Consider the following 12,355-nt stretch of genomic DNA (forward strand, 5'->3'; position numbering starts at 1 on the left):
TGGGTAGACCAAGGAAAACATAATTAGTAGACTACAGAAACATTGTGAGAGCTGTAAAGAAAGACCCTAAAACAACTGTTAGTGATATCAGCAACAACCTCCAGAGGGCAGGAGTGAAGGTATCACAATCTACTGTTCGCAGAAGACTTCATGAACAAAAGTACAGAGGCTACACCAGAAGATGCAAACCTCATTAGAAAGAAGAATAAGAGCAAGGCCAGGCTGGAATTTTCCAAAAAGTACAGAGACAAGCCTCAAACATTCTGGGGCAAAGTTTTATGGACTGATGAGACAAAGATTAACCTTTACCAAAGTGATGGAAAGGCTAAAGTTTGGAGAAAAAAAGGATCTGCTCATGACCCTAAACACGAGGAGTTTCAAGCCCATGTCATGTCTTGGGCTTGCATGGCTTCTTCTGGGACGGGCTCATTAATCTTCATTGATGATGTAACACATGATGGCAGCTTCAAAATGAACTCGGAAGTGTACAGAAACATTTTGTCTGCCAATTTACAGAAAGATGCAACCAAACTGATTGGGAGATCCTCCATCATGCAGCAAGATAATGACCCAAAACACAGTGCCAAAACAACAAAGGAGTTCATCAGGGGCAAGAAGTGGAAGGTTTTAGACTGGCCAAGTCAATCTCCAGTCTTAAACCCTATAGAGCATGCATTACAAAAGAAGAATGCAAAAGTTTGGTTGTCAATGGGGTCACAGGCTTGATGCAGTTATTGCAAGCAAAGGATTTGCAACTAAATATTAAGTCTTATTCACTTTAATCTGTTTTAAGTTAATCTGTTTCAATACTTTTGGTCAGATGAGCAATGGGTGGGTTCAAACTAAAAGTTATATCTTCTAAATTGTGTATCAGATCCAGATGTAAATACCTGGAAATAAAAGCTGAAATGTTAATCTCTTGTCTCATATTCATTTTTTGATGTCAAACCCAAATATTTTCAGTCTATAGAAAAAATAAAGGAATTGGCCTCACTGTTCCAATGCTTTTGGAGGGGACTGTATATACACACACATACAATATTTTATTTTATATCTGGAAATTCAAGCCAAAATGCTTTATTATATAACCTTAAAGTAATATCTAATGATGTAAATTCCTTTGAAAAATATCTAATCTCTTTTTTTTTTTTTGATGGATGCAAAACAGTATTGGATTATTTAAAACAAAACATTCTGTCATCAATGCAATGTAAAACAATGGTGATCATTTATAATAATAAAAACAGATAAAAGAATAAAGAAAGAGATCCAGATTATGTTATGAATTATAATGGATTACCTATTTCCTTTCCTAATCCAGAGTTTTTGAGAGAACCTGCAGATGATACCACTGCACAGGTCTTAAACGGGCCAATATCAGTGGTTATTTGATGCTGAGGTAACTGAGAGGCCCAGGGCAAACCAGAAAATGGCTCCATATCCGGTGTTAAAGTTGTAATCTGAACCATCTCCTTGATTTGACAAAGAAGTTCAGGGCCACTGAGTTTGGGACGATGTGCTGCAGGTCCAGGGTACTTAACTCCGTATTTATTCATTGCCTAAAATGAAAACAAAAAAGACTATGATAGATAGGTATATCACATTTATTACAAGACAGTAAGGTGGGTAAGTAAGTAGTAGGTAGGTAAGTAGTAGGGTTTTGTATCTCAGAGAGTCTATTTACACCAAGTGGAAATAGCCCACCTTGGTGGCAGAGGCTATTTACACTAATTCTGCCTACCATTGTTTGATTGAGCCAGACAAAATTACAAAAGTAACCCATCTAATGACATCTGATGGTGAGGAGAGTAAGATGGAGGGGTAAGCTTTTGACGCAACCAACCTGAGTTGATAACGTCTCGGTTACGTATGGTAACCCTCGTTCCCTGAGTGAGGGAATGGAGACGTCACGTCGGTAGGAGTTACCAACGAATTGGGATCACGCTAGGGAGACCAATTGCCTTCGAGTGAAATTAAAACAAGCCAATGGACATTGGCATGCAGGATTTGCATTCTGCGCCTCGCCTGCCAGTGCGGGTATTAAGCGGAAGCGCGAGCATACACAAATCGCTTTACGCTGAGGAGCCGAACGGTGTCCGGTCCTCCTCCAGCAACCATGGCGACGGGACTTGATGTCTCCGTTCCCTCACTCAGGGAACGAGGGTTACCATACGTAACCGAGACGTTCCCTTTTGTTCGGTCACTCCTACGTCACGTCGGTAGGAGTTACCAATGAATTGGGATCCCTAACAAAACGCCATGGTGCTGGCCCCTTCCAGCGCCCGGCTTAAGCTTCCCACCGACAGTTTCTTGTTACTTCTCTTTTTTTTTCTTTTTTTTTTAAGCCGGACGCTTAGCTAGGAAGAGATCACACTGCTGTTCCGCAAGACCCGCTCAGTGGAAATTGGATAACGCTAGGAAAGCGTGCCCAACTGTAGGAGGGAACGCTGCAGAGCCACAACCTGCCCGAAGGGAGGCACTAGGAAAACACATGTGCACTAGCCCATGGGGTAGTGGACACATGGCAGTCTCTGAGGTAGTCCAAGCCTGGAGGGGTGGGAGCAATAGCAGTATGCAATAGCGCTATTGGTCTCTGGGAAGCGCTAGCCAGGCTTCGCAAGACCGTACCAGCGAGCCCACCCGGACCACCGGCGTACCCGCGGTGGGGCAGCGAGGTGGAAGGCAGGGACCCACGCTGCAATGCTCCGGAGGCATTGCAGCGGCCGAGAGTGGGGTCTGGGTGTGCGGAGCAACACCAACCTGCTTCCACCAGGGGGCAGACGGCAGGGAAGGCCCAGAGGCATTCAGCTGCTCGCTGCCCAGTGGCGAAGGAAGGAGGGGAAACGAGGAGCGAGGCACAGCAGGAGATGAGAGTGACAAGGCCGGGGCGGCGTCACTGCCATCTGAGCGCTGGGGCGAGGGGAATGAGAGCGGCGAGGCAACGTGGCGGCGCACACTGTCATTCTGGCCCTCTTGGACGGGGAGACTGGGAGCGGCGAGGCAATAGAGCGTCGTCCTTGACTGCCAGTCTCGACCGTGTGTGACCCGGGGGAAGTGGAAACTGCTCTTTTATTGAAGTTTTGGGTACCGCTGGCCGGGCGGAACAGAAACAAAATGGAACCAAGGATTCTCCACCCGGCCCTCCTCCGGGGGAAGGAGTGGTGCAGACAAGCACTCCTGGAGAGCAGTCGTCACATCCTCTGGGTCGCCAATGGGATTAGCCGAAGTAGCCTTTTTCTGGAGTGAACCAGAAGAAGAACTAGATCGGGGAATCTCCAAAGGGACTCCCCCCTCGTTTGAGGATTCTCAGTCTTGATCTCAGCATCGCGATGGTCATGTTCCCGCAGTGTGAACATGACTCATTCACGAACGCTGCCTCAGCGTGCGCGAGGCCCAAATACGAGAGGCAGGCTTCGCAAGATGATACCACTGCACAGGTCTTAAACGGGTCATGACCATCAACCGGTGGCAGATATTGACCACATCCAGAAACAGACTCGTTGAGCTTGTAGAATCACTATCCCAAACGCTCATTCACTCAGAGGACACAACCGGTCGGCTCCGAAGCAGAAAGCGATTGGTGTATGCTCGTGCTTCCGCTTTATACCCGCACTGGCAGGCGGGGTGCGGAATGCAAATCCTGCATGCCCATGTCCATTGACTCGTTTTAGTTTCACTCAAAGGCAATTGGTCTCCCTAGCGTGATCAACAAATTGTTGGTAACTCCTACTGACGTGACATAGGAGTGACCGAACGAAAGGGAACCAACGTTTTCCAGATTTTAAGAAATATAATCATATACACTGATTGCTTCTTCCTCAGAGGATTATGTCAAATGGATTAACTGAAGAGACTTCATGCCTTGCTGATCAGCAGTCCTTGCAGTTTTTTACTGTTTTTATATAGTAAAGGCTTTTAGATGTCTTTCAGTTTCGCTCACCTGGTAGTTCTGCACCACCTTCCTCAGCCTTTTTCCCAGCATGGTGCTTGACATCTCCTCATTCCAGACTTCTCCGAGTGCTCCATTAGGCCCAAAAACAACAGCATCCCCACTTGCGGCACCCTCTCCTCTCCGTTGACCTCCAAAAATAGTCTCTAAAGCACGTCTCAGCGGTTGCGCCAAAAGCCAGTAAAATAACCCATGCTCTCTTCTTTTTCCCCTGAGGCTGCGGTCCTTGGAACTGCTCTCCATTGAGTAGTTAGAAGATGACAGGATGGGAATAGGCTTCTGAGGATCTCCAGGAATGACACCTGGGAGCTTTTGAGGGTCAGTATACATGGGTTTGGACCCTCCTGTTCCCCGCAATACCTTTGATAGATCAATGTCACTTTTAGTAATAAAGTATTTAAAAATTTTTACTTAATAGAGTGCTGCAGGGATGACGTAATTTTGTAGGCCAACCCGGAAATTAGCATCACTCTGGTTCCCTGGACAAGAAGCCAATAGCGTTTTTTCCAGTAACTTGGATTATTGCCGAAAATGAGCTCTTTCAAACTTTATTTAAAATCTACAAATAGGAATATTTAAGTTAGAATAGTTTGCAAGAGCGTGATTATAAACACAAGGCTGTAAAAGCCGACTTTAGTGTAGAAGACTTTTCCTCTTCGTGATGATGTTTAACTCTTTCCTCGTTTTCTAAAAAAGTTGCCAGCCAGCGCCAGCATTTTTGACCATATTCACAAAACGTTCATGGCCCCCAAGATATTTTGTTGTATGAATATGTAAACGGTCAATATATCAAAAGACGTTGAAAAAGAAGTTTCATTACAACAATATTAATAAAAAGCTGAGAAAATCATGTTTTTGACCAGTCCATCAACACCCTCAAAGCTTGCACAGCCGGAAAAACTCATCAATGGGCGGGAAAGTGTTAATGTCCCCGACAATCTCTGTAGTCCCATTTTAGTCTCTTGTTTGCAACCGTCTTTTTAAAGACAAAAGCAATCTTTACAAAATCTCAAGTGATGTACTGTTGATGTATTTTATGGCATAGAATAAAACACATATATATCTTTACATTTACATTTATTCAATTAGCTGACGCTTTTATCCAAAGCGACTTACAATTGCTATATATGTCAGAGGTCGCACGCCGCTGGAGCAACTAGGGGTTAAGTGTCTTGCTCAGGGACACATTGGTGTCTCACAGTGGATTCGAAACCCGGGTCTCTCACACCAAAGGCATGTGTCTTATCCATTGCGCCACCACCACCACATATCTTAAGCTTGTCTTAACCACAGATATTATTTCAGGTATTTAACAAAAAAACAGTCTCCCTGACTTTGGGAAGATGGAACTGGATGTGCAAAAAACCCCGCTAATTTTATTGTTTTAAGTCTCATTCCTACAGCACTCTAGATAGAGCAGAAAGCAGCGTGAGGAAAGGAATCTCTTTGACATACCTTAACAATTGTGTGTGCTCTTGGTTGAGCTCGAGTTCTCGCCTTCACGCCAAAAATTGCATCTGTGACAGGTATGCTGTTTTCAGCGCAAAAGGTGTACAGGAGAGCCATAGTCATACAGAACAGAGCCATGCACAGGGCTCCTCGACGGGCCCGACGTCTCAACCTCCAGAGTAGGCTAACACGATCCATGGCAGCCCCTGGGATCTGAATAATGAATTACAGACAATATTAGAAAATATTAGAAAATTAAAGGATGACCTGAATGAAGTTGCCAGCTGCATAGAAGCATATGAATAGGTTCAGCTGAATTGAAGACATAAAAACAGTTTAAAAATATTTATTTTGAAGCTCTAGTAAACTCAATCAAGGAACAGGCCATGTTAGAAATTAAATTAGTGTGTAGGGAAAAGCATGTTCAATATACCAGAGAATTGCTGGTTTTTGTAGATAATATAAATGTTTATATACAGGACCTAAAATTAACTTTTTGCCAGTGATCGCACACTGACTGACACAGCTTTTCTGGGTTCCGTTTTTGGATGTTTGCACACAGAAAACTTCCTACATAGTGCTCGAGTAACACGCTTAAATATTTAAATTGGCAAGGCTTAAACTTTAGTGACGATGCAGCGGATAACAACAGCTTTAAAACCATGTCAGTGGGCAGTAGAGTACATTATTTGTCAAGCAGATAACATATTTAAACAAAAGAATCAGGTTGAATGTTGCAATGAATGATCCACAAACTGGAAATACAGAAGAGGCTATGTCTAACATGGTGCTGTGCTGTGATGAACAACAAAGCGAATGCCAAAATTGGAATGGCTTTTTGAAATATTTGAATGCTTTATTTATGGTTACCGGAATAACGGGTGCATTTCTGCTGTTCCATAAGCGCTGTCACTACTCGATCCATACCGGAAACACGATCTGTTCTGCGCATGTGCAAGACCGCAAGTTTTGCTGTCACTTCCTGCCATTGCCAACGTTTTTACTACAATGACATCACTGTCACTACTCGATCCGTACTGTACTGTACTGTACTGTACTGTACTGTACTGTACTGTATGTGCGAAAAAACGTCTCGGTTACGTTCGGCTAGTTGTCCTGTCAGAGGAAAAGAAGAGAACTGATCATTTTATGTTCAGTATTCAGAACTGATAATTTAATGACATATTATGTATTTTGTGTTTTCTTTGGAATGCCAGATGGATGGAGGGAGGGATGGATGGAGGGAGAGATGGATGGATGGATGGATGGATGGATGGATATCGAGTAATGACAAGCGCCATCTACTGTCAGAGCGTGAATGTGTATTTTCATTCAGTGCGTCTTCTTCACTTGTTCCATCATGCTGCTCTTGCATGTTGTGCTCGTTTACATCAGTGTGCGTATGCACATTCATTATTAATTTTATGCCTGATGAAAACTGCTTCGTTAATGTTTCTTGTCTCACATTGTTACGAATTACAATGAATCACGTAAATTATATATTTTAAAAATAGCTAAATTAAACAAAAGTTTATTAGTTTGCGTAACTAATTGTATTTCTGTTGGTCGTTTAACATTTCTATTGTAAAACAGCTGTCAAATATTATATATTGAGTTTAGCTACTTGCATATTATCTCACACTTTATGACCATTTACTGAAGCGTTGCGATGGAATTCGTGATCAGCATTCAGCAGCTTCTGTAAACATAAAGCCCGCCTACTTTGATTTGATTGGTCATCTTAAACATTTTGACAATGATGATCGGTGTTTGCCCACTGGCGGCAGCTCGGAAGAGTAGGTTGGTTATCTTGGCTGTGTGCAATATTCGTGCAGCACCAAAGCAGAGTTAATATTAGGTAATTATCACTACCGTTATTATATACACCTCAGAAAAAATTCTGGACCTTGGGGACCTCAATGGTGGGTACGGCCCTGGTTGGGTTAACTGTTGTGTTAAATATGTAACATGCTGTAATAAGCTTGCTTCAGTTGACCTAAATTTAAGCTAGCAGAGTTTAGTAATGCAGTTCAGCTCTCTGGAGTACATTTGAAACCTGCCAATGCCTTAAAGGGAGCAGACAAATTGGTTTAAGAACTTGTGGTAGTTCCATTGGTGTTGGCCTAGAAAAGACCATTTTAACTAAAGTAATATTTTTACACAGAATTGTATCATTTGAATAATTATGCCCAGAATAAAGGGTCCATAAAATAATTGTGGTTACGCAGAACATCAGTTTCATGACAGTAACTAAAACTTCATACATGTGTAAAGAGTGCTTATCAATTAATACATACTGGTGCTCTCTAGATAAGGGAGATTCAGCTCAATACAAAAATGGTAGTGCAAGGTACTCAAAGTAGGATTTAAATTGCAAAAATCCAATCCAATCGAGTTGCCACTTGCAGTCAGGGGCGGAATTGAAAACGGAGCCGCCGAGTTGGACACTTGCGTGGTCTTTGCATACTTTATCACAGACAAATTGGATTAGATGCAATATTTGTCAAATACACAGTTTTAGATGTTCGACTTCATGCGGCATCGCGCAGACCAATCGGCAAGAGTTGTTGCTCGCAGTCGGGGGTGGAATTGAAAACTGGTCCTCAACCAGCCGAGAGGCTCTCCGACAACGTGTCTCTCCTTAATCCCAGGTTTCGGCACCAATGTAGAGAGGTTTTTGTTCAGTGAAGGGAGGAGGCGGGAACCGGCGAACGTTCAAACACTTATAAATAAACACACAAAACGAAAGTAAAGCGGCAGCTAGGGCTGCAGTTATCGATTATTTTAGTGATAGAGTATTCTACCAATTATTCCATCAATTAATTGGATAAAAAAATTGACAATAAAAATAGATCCAAGTGAACAACAGCCTTTAAAATTACTTAAAATACAAATATATAATAAGCAATAATAAATGGTTCAAATTTAGGATCAAAGTAATTATATGGGTTTTATTGAACAACACAGTTAAAATACATTATGTTAAATATATGATATAAACTAATATAAACATAACTTATATACATTACGTATTATAACAAATGCCTGCAGAGGGCGCCAACGGCCTGGTGTTAGTTGTTGTTACACTATGCTACGGCATTATCAAATCCTTTAATATTGGCCAAACACGATTTTATTCAAATGTCCACTTAATCTTCAATATTTGGTCACTTCTGTATGATAGAAATGCAACAGCCACTGTAATTTCTTGAACAAGAACATGTGCACATCAAAACATACAAACTCAGAGCGAGAGTTTAAACTTTTATTTTGAAACGATGAACAACAATTCGCATATTTAGAAACATATTTATGTATTCTCCTGTGTTGGCGTAGATTTACTAATGAGGTACGTTACAAATCTTGTGAAATGGCACACACTGCGTTCCCAGATGAATGTTATAAGCAACCCAAACTCGAAGCATGCAGAGATGGAGTTTGAGAATCCCAAGGTAAATATATATGCGTTTGCGTAAATATATAAAACACAATCGCGAATATAAATGGACAACTTTAAAGGCGATTTTCTCAATGTTTCGATTTTTCTGCACCCTCAGAATCCAGATTTTCAAATAGTTGTATCTCGGCCAAATATTGTCATACATCATCAATGGAAACCATACATCAATGGAAAGCTTATTTATTCAGCTTTTATATGATTTTTATGTGACTGGTTTTGTGGTCCAGGGTCACATATATCGGTTATCGGCTTTCAAATAAAAAGAATTATCGATTATCGTATCAGCCAAAATGTTCATATCGGTGCATCCCAAATATATATATAATTATAATTAATATAGTGGAAATCCAGAGTATGTCCCTTAATGAAAATTAATATCATCCTACTAATCTAAATAAAAAAACATTATATTAAATTATAGAATATATATTATATTTGTATAAATAATTTACTATTAAAGAAATATCTAATTGAAGGCCAACTTTGATATTACAATGCATTTAGCGGTTTAATTTGTTACTCTCGAGAGTAATGGAACATTTTGATCCTGCATTAGTTATTATTGAAATACACATAATTCTGAAATCGTCATATTTGGAATATGTCTCAATACTTTTTACACCTTTCCCCGAACAAATGAAGAAAAAAGCGGTATCGCAATGCTTTAAAAAAAATAAAATTAGGATGTTTGGTATTTGTTTCATTCCTCTGCTTCTTTTCATTGCAGCCATCATCTTGTTAACATTTTTCGATTAAAACATGGAATAAGCTCACACCAGCTATAATACCCTGTAAAAGATCCTGATCTTAGTCCTTTGTTGTTGGGTATTGCAGCTTTAAATCCCTTTGGTTGCTAAGTAGCAAGTGCCCCTGTGCTCTAATGGGCTGATTTGGTATTCAGTTCAATGCCGGGTCTTATTTTTGTATGCAAGACAAAGTGTTTTGATGGAGGGTGATTGCAGCAGCGTCTGGAGGCTGTTTGGGAGTTTTATGGGCTGGACAGTACACTGTGTGCGCTCCACGCATATAAATGATATCAGTGCAACTAAAAACACAAACCGAGTCTGACTTTTTGCATTCCCAAATGCATGTTATTGGAAACCTAAACAAACAGCACATGCAGAAACTGAGTTTGAATGGAGCAGCGTTTACTGTGCACGGAGCTGAGGTACTTTTTACAGGCAAGCAGGGCAGGGCCGAGAGCCGTGAGCACGGTGCGAGGCCGGTGGCGCGATTTGCTAATGAGCGTCACCTGCGTGCCACACCGGTCTTGAGTTTTGAATTGATAAAAGGAGGAGCAATAGTGCGCAGGATTGACAGTGAAGGACAAGAGAGAACCAAGCCTGGACTATTTAAATTGTGTTTTATTATGTTTATATGCAGCAGTCATCCGTGAGGGGTATATTTAAAACCCTTTACAATCACAATATAGCACAGTGCTAATGTGAAATCCCAAAGACTGCGATTCAGTTAAATAAATATATCCAGGGGGGGGTTTTCCACAGAGAGGCACGGCGCTTTAATTATTTACATGCGTGCAGATTACCACAGTTATCACCCAGCAAACATACTTTGTCACAACGACCTAAAAAAAACAGTCATGTTTCATTTTCATTGTCATTGTTTTCTTGTTTCTGTCTGTTTCTGTCTCCCTGAGTTCTTGTTCATTGTTTGTTACTATGGCTCTGATTAGAAACACCTCTTCCTTGTTCTGTTTATTGACATTCCATGTGTATTTAAGCTCTCAGTTTTTTGTTCAGTGTTGTTAATGTCATTCTGCATCACACATTTTTATTGTTGGATTGCACTACACAGTGACAGAACACCAGACTGAGGAATATTTCAAAACAAAACCTTATGGCTGTGTTACATCTTCATCAAACCTTTTAATAATCTACTGGATATATATTACTCATAGGCTTCAGTCATGTGACTGCCACAGAGACCTGCAATCCATAGAACTGCATACATGCGGGCAGATGAGCCCAGAATATGAACAAATGTAACACGCTAAATAGTTAGGCTTTTTTAATTATAGTTTTCTATGGAAAAATGCTTAACAAGAAACTGTGCTTTGTGTTTATATTCTGGGTTCATCTGCTTGCCTGTACATAGTATGCATCATCAATAAGGTGTATAATTGTCTTTTAATATCACTAGTAATTAGTACAAACCTGGTAAAAAATAACTGGCGAGCGATGGTGGAAAGCCTTGTTTTGCCCTCCAGGATGGTGTTCCTGTAAGGGTGTGACATCACATGAAAACTATGAATTACAAACATGGATTTTATGTCAATTACATAAATTAGTGTTTTTTATTTTGTGGCAACAGTGGCCTGTACTGTAACATGTTTAATTGAGGAACAAGGGTGATTTGAAACATGTATTTTTTAAAACATTGTTTGCTATAGCTTTGCTCATATGCAAATTGCAGTTCCAGAATTTGAGATATAAAAATATCAAATTTGATTTGAATATTTTTACCTCACTTATATGCAAATTGCATTCTGCAGTTTCTGGATTTGAGGTAGGGCTATAAAAGATCAAATTTGATTTAAATGAAAGAAATTGAAAATAAAATTTTTTATTTTTTTGGGGGGGGTAGATAGATAGATAGATAGATAGATAGATAGATAGATAGATAGATAGATAGAAAGGAAGTGACCTAAGCTGTTATAGTTTTGTGTTTATATTGTATTGTGTCCTCTTTAATCGTAAATACAATACAAATGTAACTTATTAAAGACAGAGGCTAAACTGGCTACAAAAAAAATGTATATGGCTACCAGACACTCTGGCCTTCATAAGTTTGAATGGGACATGAGGATGTCCATATAAAATAAGCTATGCCTAGGCCTGATTAATGCACCCGCATTCTGCTTTACATAACACACGGAGTAAATATAGGCTATACAAAATTGAATAATAATATAATTTCAGGCATCTCTTTTGTGCGTGATGGTCAATTCAAATTCGGTTTTGCTGATTTTTAAATGCACGCACCGAACATTTAAGGATTAAACAACACCAATGTTATTTTAAATTCTAAATGACTTGATGCATTGAAGTGGAACGAAATGATGCTGCGTGAATGAGACAAATATTATTTGTACGCCTACCTTGTATCCCATATTTTTTCCGATGCTATTCTTTTTGGTTAGTTCAATCCGTTTTCTCCAGTGCCCGGTCTTTGCATTTTGGTTGATTTTTTTATGGATACAGATTATGCATAGAGGAAACCTATATTGTATAATCCCTTAGGATAATAACCTAAATCACGACAAGACTTTTTCCCTTTTCCCTTTCGAAGAGATGTTCTACAACATGCCATCTAAATACAGATCTTTTCGAGCTGAGGCATGTTGATAAACCGCCATGTTTATATACTGCATAATAATATGGACAGACTCTGAGCTGGTGCGTTGATGGTTCATTGATGTCTCTAGCGGAAGAGAGCGGTCTGTGCCCTTATTATCGCATGCGACTGCGGCTGTGAAT

General features: G+C 40.4%; 1 protein-coding gene across 1 annotated transcript in view; it reads right to left on the minus strand.

Moving 5' to 3' along the window:
- The window catches only part of st6gal1 (ST6 beta-galactosamide alpha-2,6-sialyltranferase 1), a 34,519-nt gene extending 22,164 nt beyond the window's left edge, over positions 1–12,355 (minus strand). Inside the window, exons 1-5 of the mRNA XM_082140907.1 lie at positions 11,977–12,355; positions 11,033–11,095; positions 5,405–5,611; positions 3,941–4,309; positions 1,301–1,559 (exon numbers count right to left, since the gene is read on the minus strand). Coding sequence (XP_081997033.1) covers positions 1,301–1,559; positions 3,941–4,309; positions 5,405–5,611; positions 11,033–11,095; positions 11,977–11,988 — 910 coding nt within the window. The 5' untranslated portion in view covers positions 11,989–12,355. The remainder of the gene's footprint in view (positions 1–1,300; positions 1,560–3,940; positions 4,310–5,404; positions 5,612–11,032; positions 11,096–11,976) is intronic.

The sequence above is a fragment of the Leuciscus leuciscus genome (assembly GCF_965113295.1).
Source record: "Leuciscus leuciscus genome assembly, chromosome: 16".
NCBI lineage: Eukaryota > Metazoa > Chordata > Actinopteri > Cypriniformes > Leuciscidae > Leuciscus > Leuciscus leuciscus.